At 45.1% G+C, this 23833-nt stretch overlaps 1 protein-coding gene across 6 annotated transcripts in view; it reads left to right on the forward strand.

Annotated features, from left to right (window-relative positions):
• LOC105693639 overlaps positions 1 to 23833 on the forward strand; it is a 42414-nt gene that overhangs the window by 2784 nt on the left and 15797 nt on the right. For 5 of the 6 annotated variants that reach the window (XM_048657305.1, XM_048657303.1, XM_025746237.2 and 2 more), the window contains exon 2: positions 15541 to 15600. In XM_048657305.1, coding sequence (XP_048513262.1) covers positions 15541 to 15600 — 60 coding nt within the window. Of the gene's footprint in view, positions 1 to 15005; positions 15022 to 15540; positions 15601 to 23833 lie in introns of those variants that run through there. The other variant, XM_048657307.1, reaches the window with a different exon arrangement.

The following is a 23833-nucleotide window of genomic DNA, read 5'->3' on the forward strand; positions in this document are numbered from 1 at the left end:
CAACTAATACGGGAAGCGGGGATGATAGACGTTGCCACTGGTCTACGCTCATTGTCAGCCGCAGCTGCACACAGAAGCGGAGTTCTCACTGATCGACAGCCACTGATATTACTGATATCTGTACGTAATTGAAAGTTGAAGGTTCGTTGGCATAACGCCTCCGAGGTGTTCGATAAGTGAAACTGTGCACCGCGCGGTGTTAAATACCACCTATTTATGTTATCGTTAAGCTATCACCGAATAATTCGTGCACACGCACGCGTTCCCTGTGACAAACTTGAATATACGCCCGCTATAGCGACCGACAGCGATACATGTACTGCTATAAAATACATCAAATATTCCGTGTTGTACGTCGCGCGATAAAATAATCTAATTGTAAGGTGATGATAATTCGGGCCATGCCACGTGAACCGGATCAGTCACCTCTCAGATATTCTTTTAATTTGGCATGTCGATTGTCCATGGGGAGTTAGAATTTTGTGCAATTTTGTGCGATTTTGTGCGATTTTTGAATCAGTGCAAATTTCGATCTATTATTAACAATCGAAACATTGAGCAGCGGTTTCTTCAAAAAATCATAACTTCGTCAAAAATGATGTGAGATTCAATTTTTTTTTTTAGCATTTACACGAATAAGGCCACAGATTTAGGAAAAAAAAGATGGTTCCAGAAAAGTTTATTCACCATTTGTTTAGTTAACAATTAATTTTTCAATGTTTTTTAAAACGCTGACGGATAACACCGAAAATTAAAAAAAAAATGCTGACATATACTTTGAAGTATACTACAGCATGTGGATTAATTTCAGAGATGCGTTCGGCTTCGTTTTCGAGGAAAAATTCGAGCTCGTCACCGCCTAGGCGCGTAATGGCGCGCCTTAAACAATAGAGATATTATTGTATCTAAATGTGTCCTAATATCTCGAAAATATCTGTAAAATATATTTTACATATGTATACGTACCTGCGTACCTGCGGTATCTTCGAAAATGATTGAAAAGCAGAATTGAGCCGTAAGTACCGCTGCAGTATTGAGGTTGGTGATGAGCAGCTCATTGCGTAAGGACGTGGTGCGACGCGGATGGCTCGAAGAACGGGGTCAGTGAGTCGCGCACCTCAAGATTTCAGAATTCGAACCACGCTTCCAGATCCGTTACGCGTCTTCCCACGTTCGGTCGTCCAGGTGCCCCAGGGCACGTCGATGCAGAGGTTCGCTCGCATCGTCGGCGTGATGAGGATTATTATTATTATGCATATGCGTGCGTACAAAAATCTCTAAGAAACACACATCGTGATAGGTTGGAAGAAGGTCCTCCAAATCCGACAAGGATAAATTCCAAAACTGAATTTCCGTGTTCGCATCCGCGCAATCTTCGAAACCTGTGTCTGTACACGATTCGATTTTATCCGAACTAATTATCCATGAACTCGTGATTTATGTAGGATAATACACATGCGCATTTAAGTGAACGTTCTTTTGCGTTCAAAAGTATTCGATGCATCAGCCAGGGAAAGGATATGGATTATATTTTGAACGGAGAAAATGCGGCTGCGGCATGAGATCACTACTCTTCTATAGCATAGCTATGTGTCTCATATCTAGGTATATGTGTACACATGTGCCTGTGTATTTATAAGTGCGCTGCAGCAGGATCTTCATTTTCTCCCCATAGATATATATATTCAAGACAGACGTGTACAGACTGGCGTGTGTATGTGGGTACGATACATCCTACTTATTACCGACATATTTCTTAAATTTCAAGAAGATGCTCGTCACACGCACGTTGAATTTATACAGGTATTCTTGTAAATGTACCGCGTACGAGTGCCCATCTCCTTAGTTCCCTGCAAGCTGGAGCAGAAAAGTATGCATTGAACCCATAACCATGCCCTGAGCGATAGACTACAGGTGTTTAGAAGTTTTTTACGCGTAGATGTGTACGTTAAGATATACATATATGTAAACACATTTTACAGATACCAATGCGACGGCGGTAGCGGTGATACGGGAGTAGGAAAAAGCATCCACCTCGGTTCCATGCGCAGCGGAATGTTGTCGGAGAAGTAATATTAGCTATACATACGTATGTTATACAATGTACGTGTATGAAGTATGTATGCAAGTGTGCATCAGAGCTGATGTGTTATACTCACAATATACGCGGTTGCACTCGTTGCGAGGTCAAACCGACTCGGGTCGAGGTCACCGGGATCGGGAGTGGCGGTTGATGGTCATTTAATGTGTCCTCAAACAGTACTTGATGATGACGTTTCGAGTGGACTTCAATTCCCGGTTTCTCTCCTCGCTTGATTCTGTCCGCTTTTTACAGGAAAAAAATGTAATTCATCCTTGCGCATACCACCTTCCGACGGGCGTACATAAATAATTATGATCGATTACGATCTTCAGGATGTTTGTAATCAGGAAAAAGGAACCGAAAGTTTACCTTGACGTAATTGATGACTCCTTCGTCACCTCCGCGTATAGTATATCTGTGGTTCGTATAGAACTATTGAAAATAAGTATATGAGATTTTGATGTAGAATCAACAGGCCAAAAATATACACACAATCACGAGTATGCGCATACATACATACATAGATAGGTATACGTTCTACGTGAAAATGTAAAAACAGCAAGACGTCGCAAATGAAGGATTTACAAAAATCGTCGCTAGGAATCTTAATTCTTGGCCCATTCGATCATCATGTATATATTTATAAAGATGAATATACATGATGCTTATTCATGTATATCTAATAGCAACAGCGTGCCGAGAATGAAGTCACGTTATAACGGAACTCGAAGGACGCAATTAAATTATCTCCAAAGGTGTATACATTTATGCACCTGCCCAGTAGCACCGCACGACGATAATAAACGTAAGACGCGTTTACCGATACTCGCGTTGCACCACATTATCGTATACCTCTTCACATACGCTACATGTACGTACGTAGGCATACAATGACGTCGCCGCGGACGTTGAAACGATCGAATTAATTTCATCTCGTTGTAAAATAACAAAGGGTCGATATTTTCGTTGTCATTCCATTTGTTCTTCTAATTGCTTTGAATTTCTTACTTTCCAACTGACGATTTCGGTAACAATCGGTTGGCATTCGTGGCGATAGTGCATCTTGCGCAATCCGGGGAGCATCGTTAACTGTAATTCGATCGTGCCTCTTGAGCGCACCTAATTACCGGTCATCGCGAATGAACGAATGGACGATCAACGCACGGACGAGGACGCGAACGGTACGGTTCGATATCGAACGAATGCCTATAGGAGCTACACGCCGGCCAAGAGTAGGCCACGAGTAGGCTATAGTATCCGCGTATCTCGTCGTGATGTTACCTTGAAGAAGCGGACGCACGAGGTGTACAGTTACCCCGACCTCCCCGACGACGATCGCCGCGATCGACTCGGAACTGCAACGAGCGCGTCTTTGTATGTACTTACGTATATTCGATCATACGCTGCACCGATGCACGTTTAGCGATCACCCGCTACATCTACGTACGTCGGGATTGTAATTCTTGCTGTGGCCATCCAATTCAATACATATTTGGATGACCACTTCGGTGGGTTGCCCAAAATTTTCGTTCCGACAATAGCCGCGCGTAACTTCGATTGTTTCTAATGACAGTGTTGAATGGGGTGTGTAACGTAAATCGCGATCGTAGCCCCGTGTAATACAAATTTTTTTATTTCTTCATACAGACGAAATTGTAAAATGCGTATATTTACATAAGGATAGCTGTAGATTTGTAAAAGTTCTGTTATACCCACCACGTCATATTGTATATTGGCTGATTTCATACCTACGCGTTCCAAACGACCGCAACTATTATTGCAGTATAGGTTGCGTATGGTATACGTTTTATCGAAACATGCAGATCCTGCTGTATAATATAAGAGTTTTACTAAAAACGCGTATCCTTTGATAGATAAGAAAACTCACGATAATTGGTACTTTTATAAAATTACGAAATAATTCTAGAAAAAAACAGAAACTTGTACCGATAATGACATCTCATATGTATAATATATTCCCATGCATGATACATGATTCATCAATTGTATGTACATATGTGAACCTATAATTATTACACTACAGCGAATAATCAATTGATTAATTAAACAATGGTTTTTTTGTTATTCCTGCGTATGATGATGAAACAGGCCGTCTATACGCTGCCTATGGGTGTATAGAAAATTCTTCCCATCCAATAATAAAATATTCAAAATTTATTAGTACCAGCGGTGTAGATATTTCGAATTATATATGGCTTCGTGCAAGTTATAACACACCTATGTAGGTAGCGGTGAATAATCGAGACAGCGAAATTGTCACATCACCTATACCGGATCTGGTAAAAGTCCGCACTATAGGCCTTGCAATTATTGGTCAATTTTCGAACACGTCATGCGTGCAATAAAAAAAAATAAACAACAAAAAAAACAGCAAATAAATATCTATCACTCATACTGACTTAGCTCGCGCCTGGTTGAAAATTCAATGGAATTACTGAAAAAAAGTGACCCGATTTAAATTCACTCCCGTAAAAAATAATTAAAAACGTATTTAGCGGTTTTCGCGTTCTATTGACGCCTCGGGTTAATATAATGTCAATTTTTTTTTTCTCTCTCTAATAATAATACAAGCGATAGATAATTCGCAAAGTTGATTGATTGAGTAATGTTAGTTGATTGATTTTTATCTCATTTTTCTTTCTCATAATGCTGGATAGTTGACATCGCGTAGGTATATGATGAAACTAAAGTAGCGTTTCTCCACGCACGTTCGGCGGATGGATCGCGGTTCGTAATGCGGTTTAAATGCGCGTGAGAGGATCAGTTCGTGCGGTTTTATATTTTCTTTGAGTGAGTGATTCTTCTTCTTCTTCTTCTTCTTCTTCTTCTTCTTCTTCTTCTTCTTCTTCTTCTTCTTCTTCTTCTTCTTCTTCTTCTTCTTCTTCTTCTTCTTCTTCTTCTTCTTCTTCTTCTTCTTCTTCTTCTTCTTCTTCTTCTTCTTCTTCTTCTTCTTCTTCTTCTTCTTCTTCTTCTTCTTCTTCTTCTTCTTCTTCTTCTTCTTCTTCTTCTTCTTCTTCTTCTTCTTCTCCTTCTTCTTCTTCTTCTTCTTCTTCTTCTTCTTCTTCTTCTTCTTCTTCTTCTTCTTCTTCTCCCTCTTCTTCTTCTTCTTCTTCTTCTTCTTCTTCTTCTTCTTCTTCTTCTTCTTCTTCTTCTTCTTCTTCTTCTTCTTCTTCTCCCTCTTCTTCTTCTTCTTCTTCTTCTTCTTCTTCTTCTTCTTCTTCTTCTTCTTCTTCTTCCTCTGTAGAATACGCTAGCAGTATGGTATACCGCCAGAGTGAAGTACTCGGTCGATTTTCACGTACACGTGACTCTTCGTTTCCCTCTATACGTATACAAACATCAACACGTGTAAAACCGATGTTACGGTAAATTACCGTGACACGTAACGCGGGTAATCAGAGCTTTCCACTAATTATCTCCATCGAGTAATAATCATCTTATATTGTATTGCACAGAGAGATTCACGTCGCAGGCGCAGGACGAGCGCGGTAGTTAGGTATAGTATGTGTGTGCACACATGTAGGATCATGCAGTGGGAACACTCGTATTACAATCGTCACCAGGTTTAGTTTTGTAACAGGTTATTGCCAGCAATGGTATTAACTGTATTATACGTAGTATCTCTAAAACAACGTGTACGTCAACGTCGTTTTACCGTAAAGAAAGAAAGTGAAGTTCGCTCGGAAGTTCGCGCGCCGCGCAATGACTTTTGGTAGCACCATATTGTATACCTACGTTCAATGTGATATAATTGTGCAATTCAACGATGTACGTACTTTATTTTACTGCACGTTATGAGAAATTGATTGATCAGTTGTTTTGTTTTCTATTCATGGAAGCGTACCCAGCTATTCAAAGTGGTATGCGTATAATCTTTGCCGAACTATTCGCAGAACGGTCGAATCATTGCGCCTTTGTTTAGATTGTATAAAAGCCGCGTCACGTGTCAAATACGAACTAATTAACTCTACCCGCGAATCGATTCGGTCTTTGACGCGAGTAAAATGAAGTCTCTCTTGATTTTAATGAGTCTTATTTGTACCGCGACGTCCACTATATTACGTGCAGTAACATGTCGACCAAATCCGTGGGCGCGCTTCCATCGATTGATGCAAAATACAAGAGAGTATAATGTAATTTTCATAGCGAACAGTTATGTATAGTATACATATGCATATTACCTGCACGCATCGAAATGAGGATGGCCTGGGCGTATACCAGCGCAATTCCATTAATGTAATGCGCATATTGTATTATCGTGTATACATGTGTACGGTATGCAGAATATTGTATAAGATGACGGTGCTCGCGGTACGATGGGTGCGTGGCGTCTTATGGATAAAAGCAACGCGAGTGAAACGCCCCCGCCACCGGGCGAACGTCCGAGAAGAAGATGATGATGATGATAAAATCGCGTTCAACGTCCCGAGGTATCGCATGCACGTTCTTCGAACCGCGTAAGCGAAGTCAAACGTTTCGCATCGCTTCGCCGCTTCTTTCACTTCTACCCAAGCAAAATACATGCAGGTATAATATACCGAACCGTATACATAGAGGTATCGTATGTAATAAAAGTAAACACCTTGTTCGTAGCAGTTACATGCACGTATATGGGTACGTTGTGTGCAAATATAATCACGTACGAACCGGTGCAATTGCAGTTAGTCGTTGCAAGTGCAGTTCCAGAGGCTAAGAAAAAATCACGATGCGCCCTCGATTTCGCTTCAAGTTTATTCATGTGCTACTCGAATACGTGTGCGGTTTTTACTCTCTCTGATTTTCGTCTATATCCTGGCCTCTTTATGTGCATCGACTGCACTCGCTGTGCACTCCTATACGTAGACTGCAGTGTTTCCCCGACAGCTAGAAAACTAATTCGAGTCAAATGCGGATTGAACATGACCACGTCAAAGCTCGAAAAGTTACTCGTTGGAATGGGGGCGCTCTACGGTAAGCTGGCGAATCGATGAAAGAGAGCTTACCGAACTATAGCAGTACAGGTGACGGAGAAATGGCTCCGAGTTGAACGCGGCGAGAAATTCAAATTCTCATCGCTTTCCACAGTTTTTAAATTCATTTCTTTTTGATGTTACCTACCCGCGGTACAGATTCAAAGTGCGATGACGACGACGATTATGACGGAGTTGTAATAGCTTCGATCGCGGGTATTATAACAGATATACAGGTATAGTGGATCGGGAGAAATGACCGTCCGGTTCGATTCTCCTTGCGGCCGGAGAATCGTAATTCTGCGGTCAATCTTTGCGTCATGATATAAATTTTGCAGACGGATCCTAGTACCTCGTTGATTACTCTCGGTTTCGATCTAACAATCACTGTACGCTCAGTTCGATGTAATTATACCGCGGTCAATCACCGTGACAACAATTTTAATCAGAGTAACGCTGATTTTATTTTATTCTCATTAAAAATTCTGATTCCGATTAAATATCATTACGGTGCGGTGCTTGTCAAATCCTGCAATCGCGATTTTGCTACAGCTGGGCGTTGCATGAGAATAATAATTACTATTTGATTTCAGTCGGTATACCGAAACCGCGTAGGAATTCACTACTCTCCAAGTTTTTGCTGCATGTGTCGTCTGCGTGATTCACGGAGATATGTCGATGACATAATTCAAGTGGACTCTTTCTTGGATGCGAGTGAATTTCAATAATTTATTCATCTCTTTTTCAAGTGGTAATAAATCGGTAGTAAATTTTAATTGTTGCCACCAAAGTATAAACAAAAAAAGGAACCAAGATATTTATGCATCGATAATTACCAATATCCGCACATGTCATTATTGTATAATCTTCGTTATTGTGAAATTCACGAAAATCTCATTGTTATATGTTAGCGAAAAGTCGAAGGTCGCCCGATAATACTCGACTGTCGGGTGGGGGGGGGGTCAAGGAAGGTGCTCAAACACATCAAGAGAAATAAGATTTGATAATTTTTACAAACAATTTTGCGCGCTGATTGCATGTGGTATAGTTTGAAGAATGCACATCCAGACGATAATTATATGATATGATGGGATTTAAAAATGAGATATAAAATTACAGCACTGTTTTGTACAACGTCTTCTGTACTTATACGGAATCATTTAGCACTAAAACACCTAATTATACGCAAGAGCTGACGGAATAACCATTACTCAATTCGCGCAATTTTTTCTTTCATCATTCAGATTAATCCGCACTAATTGAAGTCTTAATTGTATCTAATTCGATAAGACGTAGGTACGTACATGAGAATCGCAACCGGGCGTATAACAGTAACTGTGCAAATATTCGGACTGCGGATATTATAGGAAGCTTGGAAACGACCTTGACTTTTTAATGAATTTATACCTTAATCGGTAGAAAGTGAATTCGACTCTATCTCATCTTCCCCGTGACAGTATTTTTCGTGTCGCTCCAAATCCGGCGGTAAAAATTCGAGAACCGCCGCGGAACTCGCCATATTGTAAGTATGGTGAAAAAAAATGGGTATTCGCAGCCGAAACAATTCCGGGGCGGTGGCCCTCGGCGTTTTCTTGGGTTGGTCACTTACGGGGATACCGCGGGCATTCGCATTCCGTCGGATCTATAGAAGTAAGAGGAAGGCCGTCGGTATATTTTCACCTTTCGAGCATAGCTTTCTAACGCGTTCCCTTCGCGGATGCTGTTAGCCATGAGTGAAATCCTGATCGAGTACATACGTGTATGGAAACAGGTATAACTCGCGTACGTATATACATCGTATTTGCGTAGATACTTCTAATTTACTACCCACGCGAGTACGCGCGGTAATGATATACGCGCACACACACACACACGTATTTTAGCCCTACGCACGTACGTACCCGGCACCGTTTCGTCCTCTCCTCTAATACTGCGACCCACTGGCACGAATTCCCCATTACCGATGAGCGTGCAGGTGCGCCTCGAGTCGCACACCGAACAGCGATTGCCGATCGAGGACCACGCCGTGCCAAGTTTTTGCCAATGACGCAAAAGCTCGCGTGTGTATTCGTACCGCGTATACGGCGTACAGATACGCGGTAATTGAGAAATACGCCAATGCGCGGTATGAGAATAAAGAGAAAAACCCGTTAGGCGAGCCTCGGGCTGATTTTCGATCGTCGTACCTGCAGCGCTCGAAGATGGGCACGCTCGCGGTTGACGCGGAAATATAAATTACGCGGATATGACGAGTGGCGAACCGGTGCGCGACGACGATCCATCGTGATATCGATGGATGTATAAATCAAACGAAGTAATGCTCTCGATTTTCGTCATGAGCATAATGTGAAATTACCGCACCTGATATCCCGAATGCACTTGATCGTAACTGGTAACATCCTTGCGAAGGGGAAGTGGCGACGTTACATTCGAGAGAGTGTTGGACCGGAGGGACTTTCGAAGTGAACTGGTTCAACAACATCGTTTCCATAGGGATTTGCTCCCATTGCGTTTAATTAGCGGTCGGTTGCCTCGCCCCCGTCACTCGCGGCTCTGAGAAGAAGGTGACTTATAGTCGCGAGTACACATCTATACCCTCGTATGAATATGCGTGTACACGGACAGCTGCTGTATTCTCGATCGAATCGATCGACGACCGAGGCATAAAATAAACGCTCAAAGTCGCCGGGGTGACCGACAACGGGTCCGGTACACCTATAATGCGGTGACCGGGGCCCCTGCTTGCGACCAGGTGCAAGTAGGCCGAGTCGAAAGAACAAACGACCTCTCGTTCTTGATTTTCACTTGTTGTCGGTGAAACGTATTTCTCCCCTAATAATCCAATGAAATTCATCGTCCGTATGAACGTACGCGCGAGAGTTACATGTATACACATCTGGGATCTGGAACGATCTCGCACAGAGTTATCGTACGCCCAGCTGATCGTCCCATCTCATCCGATCGACTAAATTTCGGTCGGTTGCCACTCGCGTACTTACCCGGTTCGACGCGTTTGAAAAATTCTGAGGAGATCAGATTGCCCCTTATTATACATTTCGATCGAAACCACAAATCCCCAAGATATTATTGTCCGGGAAAGTAGGTCTCGCGGCTCAACAGCTCGTGCCACCGACAGCCTTGGCTCGACGAGAGCAGCCCGCGGGGCTCTTTTTACATCCACACAATTTACATTCGCGTACATGTGTACATAAATACCTGTTGAGTATAGGTACACTGCACAAATACAACTCCAGTCGTACTTTTATCGATAGGCCTACGCGTAGACCTCACAATCGGTATGGCTATAGGTTGCGTCCTACCTGTCGAAACAATTGCAGATATATCGTGGAATCTTCCCGACTGAGTGATCGTCAAAAGGAAGGAAGGATCCGCATCGTTTCCCGCATTCTGAGTGTATTTCGAAGCCCCGACTCGTACGGTTCGGCTATAATGCCGGCGTATCCTCTTCGTCTCTTTCTTCTGATCGGAACGTACAAGTATATATGTACGTACGTACGTACGTACATCGCGGTACGTAGTTAAACGCCTCACTCTAGGTTAGAAAGTGAGAACTCTCGGGAGAGTTCATTTGGGTCATGTAGACGCGGTATGAAATGCCACAGCGAAGCGATTCTCCGTCTACCTATATATTTATCTCATACCGTACATAAGAGGCTACCGTCAGATGTACGCACATATATTTATTCACTATTTGTACATACGTATAGCTTAATACCTGTCTCCTCATTTCCATGACCATGCAGATGGTCGAAGCGATGTTTCTTTTTCGATTAGCATCCTCGTGTTTCTTTTTTCGCGTACTTTCATGTCGTTTCGAAAATAATATACTTGTATCCGCGTGCCCGTCGACATCCCGTCGTCACGATCGCGCGGTTGTTACGTATTATTTTTGAATATCTAAATGCGTCGCATAGAATAATAACGAGAAATGAAAACATGATTTACGATCGGATACGATTCGGCGCATTTTAATTTCTGCACAGGATTCTTTTCCCCGGTATTTAGGGCGGTGCGTTATCGTCGAACTCGAATCTGGTCGAACTCCTAATTCGGCGTTCAAATGTCATCAGCCGTACGTATTACCGTAGACGGTGGGTATAATTACGGGTGCTAGTTGCTGCAGAATTTTACAGAATTTACCGCGATTTTCAACACGGGATTCCATGCGGTAGTTTTCCAGATGATGCAACGCACCCCTCGCGGTCAGCCGGACAATTTAACGCCGGGAGGCAAAGTGAAAATAACAGTTCCATAAGTAGCTGTGGCTACCGTGTCATTCGATACCTTAAAGGTATCTCGTAAAATTCTTCGAGAATTTCGAGCGCTTGTGCCGGACGAAAAGTGGAAAATTACCAAAATCGGTTGGCACCACAGGAAAAAAAAAGAAGAAAGATGTAGCGAATGAAAAAAATGGAAGTCTCGAGGCTTACAGCGCGCGATACTGCGATGACGATAGCGTGATCGGTGTCGCACGCGTTGCGTCGGCGAAGAAGATAATAATAAATTCATCAGAGTACATGAATATTAACAGACACACGTGACGATTCTCATACCCACGACTAGGAAGAGAAACCGTCTAACGCGTTGCACTTCCCTTGCGTAACGATACAATTTTCACTTTTACCTCTTCCCTCGGCTTCGCGCGGAGATTATAAGCTTATTATAGTGTTTGAATACGTGTATAGGATGCTGTGTGTGGTACGAGCGACGTCTTAACGCGCGATATGCGACGGTCGTAAATCATCGGGGAATTCGGGATAAATTCCTAAATTAAAATTACGTATCGCCTCCGATCCGCAGCGAGGCCCCGAAAACGCGACCTCGTATATCGATATACCGTCGTAATCGTCGCGTAAACGTTCCATGGCTACCGCGATTTTTTATTCAAAATATACATATTACACATATAATTTCCGGGAAAAAGTTGTACCCCGACGAAACCTCTTATTTATCCTTCATTGACAGTCTTAATGTGAGTTCTGTAACGATTCTCAATATAATGCGACGGGTAGTCCGCGTCTTACCCCGAGCATACCCCCGTCCCCGTTACCGGTTCCCACGAACTGGCACTTTCTCTTGCGAAACGCCGCCATGCACCAAGATAACTCTGCCGAGAGAGGACGTCAGGTTATAAGGTATCGCACTTGGCGCACACCGTTTGCACGTATACAGTTACAACGTTAGCTCGCAAGGTGAATATACTTGCGAATAACGAGTATCGACTCGTGAATGTCGTTTAGTTTTCAAAATGGACCCGGGGATGCTGCTGCCAACTTGTACGAGAAAACGTCCCATCGCCAGCATTGAAGTTTACCGAAGGATTGATTAACCGGCTCGACATTTACGCGACGAATAAACCGACACCCGTGCGATATAGCGAGATTTTTAATCGCGAGATCCGCTCCAAGCTGTTCAACCGGATTAGCCTAATTCTGGTCTCATAATTAGGGTCGGAATCGTTCGACCGCGGTCAGCCGATCGATATCTCCATCGGATGTATTCCCGGGCTCCGCGGTCTCCTTGGCGGTATAATCCGTCCTTCTTCCTGTCTACTTCTCCAAGGTATTTCAATTGAAAATTTAGGTTTTTCAACTCCTGCTTTCGGTCCAGCGGGCTTGGGACTCCGCGATCCGGTTCGACGGACGGAAGTAACGCCGAGGGGAATATCAGCCTCTCACTTTCGCAACTTCTTACGCGCGATAGGCATGCAGCGGCAACGTTTACACAGTCAGGGTAACAGGCGTACAGACCAACGTAGAAACGCATTCTGCTCCTTCGATCTGTGCCGACGCATCGAACGGGTATTACAAAGAGGAGTGCCGAGGAACGCACAATGACCGGGAATATTACAAGGCCTGCGTTCCGCTGCTGCGAAAAACTTGCGTGTATCCCTTTTCCATTCTACTACGAGTTTCTGGTCGTAGTGCGGGAACATAACGAGTATTACGGACGCAAATAATACGCGTCCGGGATCGGCGAGGGGTGTGTAAAATTCAGCAGGATCTTACGCAGGTGAAAAATCAAAGAAAGAGAAAGAATAAAAGAAGGCGCACCTGCCGACGGTGTAGCGTTATCGTTGCCGGTCCAGCGTGCAGGGAAAGGTGATGCGATCTCATTATCCACGCGTATATCTATAGCCGAGTTCAAGTTTACCGGGAAAGCTCGCCTTACGGAACGGCTATGATTTTGATGGGACTGGTAGATGAAATGCATAAAAAATAATTAAAAGAAACATTCTACGGGATCTGCGTGCCCGGCGTGATTAGCCCGATATTTTATTTACCGAGTACCGTGTGCACGTGACGCAAAATTCATTTATTATAAGAGGATATTAGGCGCGGGACACGCGATTTTCGAAATGTATTATTATAAAAAGTAATAAGGAAGAGAGAAGACACATTATATTGTTTGTGCGAATGTATTAAACTTTCACAAATGCGAATGAAAATTATAACATTATATGTATACTCGAGAGTGTACGAGATCAACGAACTTTTGGCATCGACATCGGTTCGCATCGTTATGCGTGAGAAACCAAGGCCCTCGATGGTTTTCGTTTCTTTTCTTTTTATTATGAATACCTAATCGGCCGTTCGAATTTTTTCGAAATTATGAAACCCGCGTCATTAGATGCGGCGTCTGGTTCCACGTTAAAGGTTATGGATATTAGATAGGTATGATACTTTCTTCGGAAAAAAACTAATTTTCAATCCGTTACCACACTTGCGAGCGGTAAGAATTTCTATATGCACGGCAGATCGCATCAGACGTTGAATCATAGATGATTTGACAGAGCGACCTGTACATTTGAATTTTTAAATATTCAAATACTTGGAATTCATAATTAGATATACAGTACAGTTTCGGATACAGAAATCACGTATTTTGAATACATTTTAATTCCTCACAGCTCCTCGCGTATCCCCGCCGTATACTTTTATCGGTGTAACTGGGAGTTACGTACGGTTGTAGTTATATACCGTTACGAAACGTCAACCGTTTCAAACCGAACCCACAGAAACTACATATAGGTATAAGCGGCGCCCTCACCACCTCGCACTACTCCGGTATCATTTTATCTCGATGCGGATCTTCCTGACCAGGAAAGATCACCGCAGATCTTACAAACTGCAGCACGCGGTACAGGTATTGTACGGCAGAGAAACCGGCTGCCGCAGTTTCTTCCCCAACAAAATGAAGAGACGTTGAAAAATATGACGGAATGAAAATAACGCACGCGTACATCTGTGGGGATGACGCGGAGAGCGGGGGATCGTCGAGTTTATGAATCAACGTAGAAAACTAGTCGACGACGTGAAACGCCCGAGGGAACTCTCGAGCGCCCGACCCGGGTCACTGTGTCTGCCCCGGGTACGACCAGTTCGGTTGACCGTTCGCGGTCAAACGGTCGGAAATGTTGTAGCCGGTGCAAAGCACACGTGTGGTGGCTCGGAGAGACGACTGTACGGCGAACGAATCGTAAGAACGCGCATATGTATGGAAGACACAGAACAGACACAGTTTACAGGTGCGAATGGGTGCCAGTCATAAGGTAAAAGAGCTGCTACGTATCATCGCATGTAGGTAACGTGTGGAGCAACCAGCGCGGATTCTCGCGAGCTAAGGAGTCGGTCAGATAACTGTACGCGAGCCTTGTTATATCGTCGTATACACACTTAGTTTAGTCAGTCACTGCGGCTTCTGGGGCTCCGGGGCTCCGGGGCTTCGGGCCTACGGTTACATCTAACGCCCAATACGCTATTATCATCGTGACAAGTACGGCGTTACAGCTATACTTATACGCTTGTTTAGTAGCGCACACATTTGCGCATCGAATACTCCGAGAGACAACAGGTTTATGCTCCTCGATAGCCAGCTGTGCCTGAGAAATGTCAACGCGAGTTCTGCTAGACGAAAAAAGGTCTACCAGGAATCGGTAAATCGATAGTAAGAAATCATCCCATTCTACATTCTTTAACGACAGAAATAATTCGTCGTTGGCACAAAACGATCGATAATTTGGATAAAAAAATATCGATCATTGATTGATCATTGTATGAAATATTGTGCAATTATTCATATATTAATATCGGTATACCAGGATCGTCTGAACTACCCATTGAAACGGCTGCATAGCGTAAATTTTTTGTTGAATTTCGACGGTGAAGTTTTTTTTCTTGGAATTCGAATCTTGTTCGAAAATCGCACATCTGTCCAGCTTTGCGACGTCACGAATGATTAAACTAACGATCCCAACTGTCCTCGAGGATTTTCAATTATACCAAATCGGTTGCGGCGGATACGATTAATGGCAACTATATGTCGACGCGAGATATAGCATTTCCTGTGGATTGATGACTAGAGTTACATTGATAATTGTTAGCAAAATATTTATATATTTTCTATGACCATACGTATCTTTCTGATTGATATTTGACGGCGATATTATATTCGTGTACATTTCAGGTGAAGAGACTTCGAAGGCTGGGAAGGCGGATATTGCGAGAGTACAGCGAGACTTGGACGGTAAGTGTGGAGGCAATTTTTCAACCAGTTTTAATTATTAACTTGTGCAGTGCACGTTAACTACTTTATTATAATTGAGTGGTATACATTTGTTACACGACACCATAAAATCACACGGAGTGATGCGTGTACAACTCTCATAACGAGTCGCGGTTGAGTCATTTATTATTTTGTAGACGCTCGCATTATCTAGTTAATTACCGATCGTGGGTTCCAAATTATTACACAAGGTTTACGGCTCCGGTTCAATTACTGAGATTCTATTAGATCCGGTATTTTTTTTTTCTTTTTTTTCTTTTTTTTGTTTTAGAAAAAAAAACAACATATACTTGCACCTGTAAAAATAGGATTTTCAAACACAAGAAATGTTCAAATTTTTTCTTCTGGCCTTCTTTTTAACGTTGGTGTTACTCTACGCGGTTCCGGTTCTCCCAAATTGTACATAAAATGAATTTTCAAACTTTACTCTTGACTTTACTATCTGTATCCTAAATACTGTGTACTTATAATAATATTAATAAGAGGGAACTCGATTAAATTTGGATATTGTTATACTTACATAAGGTTCACCTTTGCTACGTACGTACGCGTACCTACGACCTATACGGTACATGTGAAATATATATATTGAATATATAATATACACAGGGTAACACGTGGTTCTCCTCTGACGCTGCATGGAGGAGGAGAGGTAGGAGGCTCGTCTACATACTAATTTGTAAGATTATCTATCTCTTTTCTGTTTCTGTTTCTGCTCCCGCCTGCTCCCCTGCCTTCATCTTTGATCTTCTGAACAACTGGGCGCCGTCGGTCTTCACCGTCCGTCTCTCCGTCCGTCTGTCCGTCTGTCCGTCTCTCCGCCTCTCCGACTGTCCGACTCTCCGAATTACGCACCGCACCGAATTTTGAAAAAAAAAAAAAAAACAAACACGTCGATATCTACCCGACTGACCATCACTTGTGAATCACGATGAATCTCACGACGACGCCGACAAAACGGACAAACGAACAAACGACACGTGGGACTCGAATTCGCTGCCTCTGATATGAAAATGCGTAAACAACAATCATCATTATTCTCTTTCATTTTTATTTTCATCTACGTTATTCCCATTTTCAAAACATCGTACGGACGCACGGGGACATATACGTACGTCTTGGCACTTGGATTCTGGATGTGGCACAATTTATTGTACATGAATAATGTTACCTAATGAAAATATATAAATAATGAAACACGCTCAACCGCTAACACTTGTGACCTTAAATCAACCGATTGTCGTCGATTATCGAATCATTCTGAATTTAAAAAAAATGAATAAAAATGCGACCCCGACCCGCGCCTGTATCGAAACAAATATGCTAATCCGGCGGTGTAGGAGTTGCCACAGTCGTTCTCGTCCCGACTCGTCCCGGAAGAGGCGCACCCCCTTTAGGCTTGCTGACGAAAACTGCACGTACTTTCGTCGTAGATGGCGCAAGTACAGAGTACGCGACTCAAGTTCTCGGGACCACTTTGGCGAACGGAAGAGTATATGCCAAAATTTTCTCGACTTCGAGTCGCATCTTCTACGACAGGGAATCCGACTCTCCAGACCCGTCGAGTCTCGATCCCTACATTGTCTACCCGTCCAGATTGCCTCAGAGCGATTGGCAATTCGGAATCGCTTTGGACAACGCGGTTGCAAATACGGCCGAATCGGGTAGCAAATTCCCGACGACTTTCACTCGTGCGAACGACGTTTCTCAGATTCTTTCCCCCGCCCTTGACGAATTCCTTGAACGGGAGAACGACGTTTTTGCAAAGAGCGAAACGAACCCTATTGGCTCCCCGAAGTTCAGACCCGCAAAAGTCAGGTCTCCCGATAACCTACCAACCTACACCGTCAAACAGGATGCAATCTACTCCCAAGAGACGAGCTTTACCAAGGAAACGTCTGGGCCGAAGAGTTTCACACCTCGAGTACCGAAAGCCTTTGGTAATCAGTCTCGACTCGATGCCAGAAAAGTTCCGGATACAAAACCACTACCTCTGGTAAAACCACTGTCGCAAAAACCCCTCGATACGGTGACTTACCACGGTTTTGCTGATTTCACCACCACCGTTGGTGACACCGTCATCGTATTCTCGCCGAGCACCGCACCCGCGCCCGTCGGAAGACCAGCTACGACCATCAAAGGCGATGCGACTCTGAGACCCGACGACGGCACTGCTAAAGAGATTCAGGCGACCAGCGTCGTCGTTGGTCGTTGGAAAACGAACTCACCGACTCAGAGTGACGATGTTCAGACGAGAGATCCGCTTCTGGAAGCCGTCAATGGTGGGGCTCATAATTCGCAACTTCAACCGAGCGACGTTAACACTGCTGAGCCTCAAGAAACCACGAGTACCCCTCTACTGCCGCAGTCTACGGGCCTTTTGTCGTCCATAGTGTCAACGACCGCAGTTGACGGCACAACTACCCTTTACAAAAGTCTTGTGTACGGTACTTATGTAGGTACCGATTACGCCCAGGTCACGCACACCGCCTCCGATGTCTACTTTTTCCCCGACGAAACTTCTGTAACCTATGATACCGACGAAGCCGACGAAGCTGACGACGGAACTGTGGAATACACAGAGCCTGAAGGTGCACCTACCACGGAACAGATGACTCCGGAAATGAACGAGCTCACTACGCCTTTCAGAGATACCACGGTGAATCCGCCCACCACCTTGAAACAGGTACCGGTCACTCCGCCGAAAAAAGATGAAACTACGGCGCCGACCGAAGCAACTCCTCCAGTTACTGCGGGAACGGAAGACGAAATACCCAATGACATTGTAATAGGGGATCCTCAAGGGCGTAGCATCAAGGGGTCCTCGGGAAAGAACGCTTTTTCGGTTGATGAAAAAGATCGGGAGATTCCTCCCCCGGAGGTAACCCCTTCTCAAACTGCTTGGTTAATTCCTTCCACCGTCTATAAGACCTTTACTTATTTAACGACGTTTTACATCCCGGACAAAAATGACGAAACAACAACGTCCGTGAAATCGCGGGAGGTCATTTCCTCGGAGGTCTCGTACATGACGCAACTGTTCGCTCCAACCACGACTCAGACAGATTCTGAGACAGTGACCTCGGAAATGCCCAGCACGCTAAAGTCAGAGGAACGTGAGACGACGACGACGACCACCGAAATGACTACAACAACTACCACAAGTACCAGTCCGCGTACAACGCCGAAGGTAGAAACGACTTCTGAAGCTGTCGGTGGCCCAGCCGAGGAAGAACAGACCACAAAACAAGATGAAGAGATTGAACTGATATTCAAAACTCTTTACACGACGTACACTTACCTAACAACCTTCTTCCAAGCAACAACAACGAGCGTCTCAAGCCGCATGGTAGTTTCGACTAACGTTGTCACACAAACTGTCGGTCCATATTACGACGTGTCCGCCGACGTGGCTGGACTCTTCGACAGGGCCGAGTCAGTTTTGATCGCGCCAACAAAAACAACGGATAGTATTCTACCCTCAATGACCACGCCTTCGGTGAGTGATTCTGCGGAAGAAGAATCCGAAGAGGATGAAGATCGGTCGACGACCACCGAAGGATGGAAGGAAGTTAGTACAACCGAAGCTGATGAAGAAACCGAAAGTACAATCGACACTAGTCTCGACCCAACACCACCCGCGATTGTCACTCCGCAGGTTTATTCGGATGTAGTAAAAACGTATTACACGACATACACGTATTTCACGACCATATTCGACGAAGACGAAACCGAAATCGAAACTAGAACTGAAGTCTTCACAAACGTGGTTACCGGCACAGTTCAACCTACCGCTGTGGTCCCACCGATACAGAAATCAGATGTGCCAACGACACCGGAAACACCGACAACGAGAGAACAGCCTCAGCCTGTGTCAAGCGGGAAACCTGCTGTACCCCCAGAAATTCTGGCCTACCTAGAAGCTATCAGGAAACAAAAGACCCAACAAGAGGCTCTGGAGTTGGCAAAAAAAGTTCAGGAAAAGGCGAGCGCTGGTGAAACTTTGACGCCTGAAAGCCGAAACGAGACAACTGAACGAACTTCTACAACTCTACAGGATGAAGATTCTGATGCAGTCACTGTAGAATCCCAGATGACACCGAAATTGCCCGAATCTCTAGGAGATGGTGAGGTTCTTGAAACGATGGTTACAGACGTCGTTTCGTCTTCGAGTTCAGGTGGCGGGACCGTAGTCGACGCCGGAGACCGGAAAGTTAACGCGTTTCCCGAGGATCAGGAGCTCTCGGAATCAAATAACCACGAAGTAGAACCAGTTGCAACCCTACTACTGCAGACCAGCTACACTACTTTTACATTTTTCACGACAATGTACAAAGGCGATGCGTCCAACGTTGTCAGCCGCCTTCAAACTGTCACAAACGTAGTGACGGAGACCATCAGACCTTCCGCCATGGACTCTCTTCCAATCCTACCGACCAGCACTGCTCCGGTTACATACTTCACCACATTTACGTACTGGACGACTTTCTTCAAAGGAGGAGGTACACTTACGACGAGTCGCGAAGAGACTGTCAGTAATGTAGCAACTCCAGGTATCGATCCGTCGCCCACAACAGCTGTGGCACCGCTACCCAGTGTCGCCATGACGATCGATGCCCAGAGGAGCGAAGGAAACGTTTTGGACAACGAAGTGACTTCTCCAATTTCTCTCGTAACTCCGGAATTGTCTTCTACTACCGAAGAAACGGGGACAACTATCGGCGATCAATCAACAGATGCAACCATAAATGGAAATCAAATCGAAAAGGATGAAGATTTACCGATTGCACCCGAACCCACGACCTTTTACACAACGTTTACGTACTTTACAACGTCGTATGTTGGAAACTCCACTGTGTTGAACAGCCGGTTGGAAACGATTACAAGTGTGGCTAAGCCTCCCGATCGAGCAACTGGCCGAGCAATCGGCGGCGCTGCTGTGATCCCCACTGTCCAGGCACTAGATACCCGCGAAAAACCGAGTCCTTCTCGAGCCACTGGATTAATCTCAACGATTCGTACTAGCCAAGTAAATGACGGAACAACGACACACTTTTCAACAGACGTTCGTGGTACTTTTATCGACGGATTATACGCCCAGATAATTGAGAGTTCGACAAGAGTAGAAAAACCTGAGGAATCAACATCTTCCACACGAGCTACGCCCGTTTTGCCGACGGGTGTCTTATCGTTGAATCATGGAAGTATCGTCGACGCGGACGAAGTCACCACGGAGTACTTTACCACCAGACAAATTGGAACCATAGTCGATGGTCTTTACGCCAAAGTAATTGAAAGTACTTCCAGTACCAAGGTCAATGAGGAAAGAAAAGCCACACTAACACCTACGCAAACCGGAACCCACAGAACCGGCCCTGTCCGACTCATTGAAGGATATGTCGAGGCGAATGACACGACCATCTTCTACAGATCAAAGGTGATTGGCACGATCATTGATGGAAGGTATGCTCAGATTATTGAAAGTACTTCAAGTTGGTTGAGTGCAACGCCCGCAGCAACGCTTCCAGGTGCATTAGCGTCAAGTATCGCACCAAGTGCTACAGATGGGTTTGCGATTTCAAGTTCGGCTTCCCCAGCACAAGTACATCCGTCACCTGCGGTAGTGCAATCCTCTATGTCCGATGATCTGACGTCGACTGAAGATTCGACCGAAGGTCCCGACGACCAAGGTGAACGAGGAGACGAAGACAGTGAGGAAGATGGTGAAGAGGATGGCGACAAGCCAAAATCGAAGAAAAAGTCACGACTCACATTCTCTTCTAGGAAAAGAACGTTCACTCCCGTGATCCGACCTTTCGCATCTAGGAACAGACCCACTTTCAACCCGAAACGAAAGGGAGCCCAAGGAGCTACGACGATCACTAGGACCGACATAACGCCCACGATAACAGCTACTCTTGCCGGAAAGGGAAACAGGTTTGCTTCTTCAAGGAGCAGGCTTAGCTCACCAACAGGGCCCTATTCGAGCACACTGGGACAACCTCTCCCGTCTTCGGGTTCCAGAAGATTTTCAGGAAGACGACCTTCCTCCACATCGGCGATCAATCCCTCTTCTGGTTCAGGATACGCGGGTAGCACCAGGGGTAGAGGATCCTCAAGAATCTCTCCGAGCTCAGTATTTCCGGGAGGGCGAGGACGCAACGGACCGTCTTCCGTTGGACCGGGAAAAGGAGCACCAGCCAGACCTGGCAGTAGATCTTCTAGCTCCATCTATGGCGGAGCACCATCAGGGTCGTCTAGATTCAGACCCGGTATAAGAGCCTCGTCAACGTTGCTACGAGGGCAGCAGCCAAGTGCCAGGAATGAAGATCAAGAAGACAACATTAACGATTACACCGCGACCACTCTGGTGACAGAGGAGACTCCGTACACGGAAGACGATCGGTACTACGGAGAAGACGGTGAGACCGGAGAAACGGGAACTGTCCCGTTCCAGACTACTACTGAATCCTCCAGGAGAACAACGAACCCACTGCTCAGATTTCGAAGACCATTAGTTCTAGGAAACTCGCAGCAAACAACGAGAGCCGCTACAACGACATTACGACCACTGACGACCATTCCTAGGCGTTCAGGGAATTTGCCCAGAACTACAACTCCTGCCACAACTAGATCCACGTTTACCGGTGTTCGAACTAGTAATAGACCGAATGTCCCGATCTCTGTAAGGCCACGTCAAGGGCAGACAAACAGTCTTTTTCCACCCAGAGGACTCTTCAATAGGAGACCAGAGCCGACAGAGCCAACGGAAACGACGGAACAGACGGAAACTCCGCCACCGGAAGACGAAGGAGACGATAGCCGTGAAGATGAAGAGAATTTCGAGGACGATGAGCCAATCGACGAAATTGTGGACAATGATTACGAAGGGTCGGAGCCAGAAGAGAGTGCCACTACTAACCGTCGATTTGGAAAGACCGTATCTGCGGTTACTCCGAGTATTGTTCGTATCAGACCATTCGCCGGACGTGTCGGTAGGGTGAGACGTCAGGCAAGTCAGCTCAGGTCCCTGACGACAAACCGATTTCGAAGGCCAACAACTACCTCACCGCCTAAAGCGGAGGATAAGTCATCGGAGGATAAGACCGGCGTTGAAGAAATTCAAAAGGCGAAGTCTACAACAAGTCCTAGATACGGGAGTAACAGAGGAAGATTACATTCCACATCGAGACCCAATATAAACTCACACAACAATAATAAAGCTTCCACCGAATCGACCGATCCACCTACGTATGGAAAACCAAGAACGAGGAATAAGGCGCGTCCTTCCGGATCGAGGAGCTCTACTTCGTCACCCCGAATAAAACCATCCCCTGCGAACAATAATGGAAGACAATTCACACTTAGAGAAAAAGATTCTGGATTTTCTAGGTCCGGATACAAACGACCGAACTCAGGTTCATCTCGTAGCAGATCATCTGGTAAAACGGAAGTCGCCTCTAGACCGAGACCTCCTAGGATTCATAACGGAGGATCGTCTCGATCTTCTTACAACGACGCCTCCGTGAACTCGAGACGTCCGTCGAGCGATAGCAGGACGAGATCTGGCTCGAGGTCTTCGTCAAATCATAGAAACGGTGGTTCTCGCCGAACATCATCCCAACGAGGTAGAGGAGGGAACTCCCGGGAAGACACCAGGGAGAATTTCCCTCAACCGGAATTCGATGGAACCATAACGGTGACTCATTACATTCCGACGGAGTCTACCATTCCTGTAGTGAACAACGGCGTCACGGAAAGGAAGAATATCATTACCGCACATCCGAGCACCGAAGTTCTCGGCCCTGATCGTTACAAGACTGTGACCGGAGGGGACGGACGACCGCTGGTTGTGATCGTAGGTGAGGTGACGGGAACAAATGCTCAAGGTCAGACCGAGGTAACGAGGTTCCTACTTCACGAGTCAACAACCTCCTCGATCACTCGGGGGCTGACATCGATCGGTGGACGTCGTACGACATTTTCTCATCTGATTCCTTCGACGGTATATTCGGTTGAGAACGTCGTTTCAACGCAGACTCCAAGCATTTCACCGGCAAATGCACCCCTCGCCAATATCTTATTGTCCCAACTTCTCTTGGGACAACTTGGAAACCTAGGTGGTCTTCAACAACAGCAGCAGCTACAACAACCGGTGACACCCACCACCCGATATGACACCAGAACTACTTCT

This window comes from Athalia rosae, chromosome 6, assembly GCF_917208135.1.
Source record: "Athalia rosae chromosome 6, iyAthRosa1.1, whole genome shotgun sequence".
Classification (NCBI taxonomy): Eukaryota; Metazoa; Arthropoda; class Insecta; order Hymenoptera; family Athaliidae; genus Athalia; species Athalia rosae.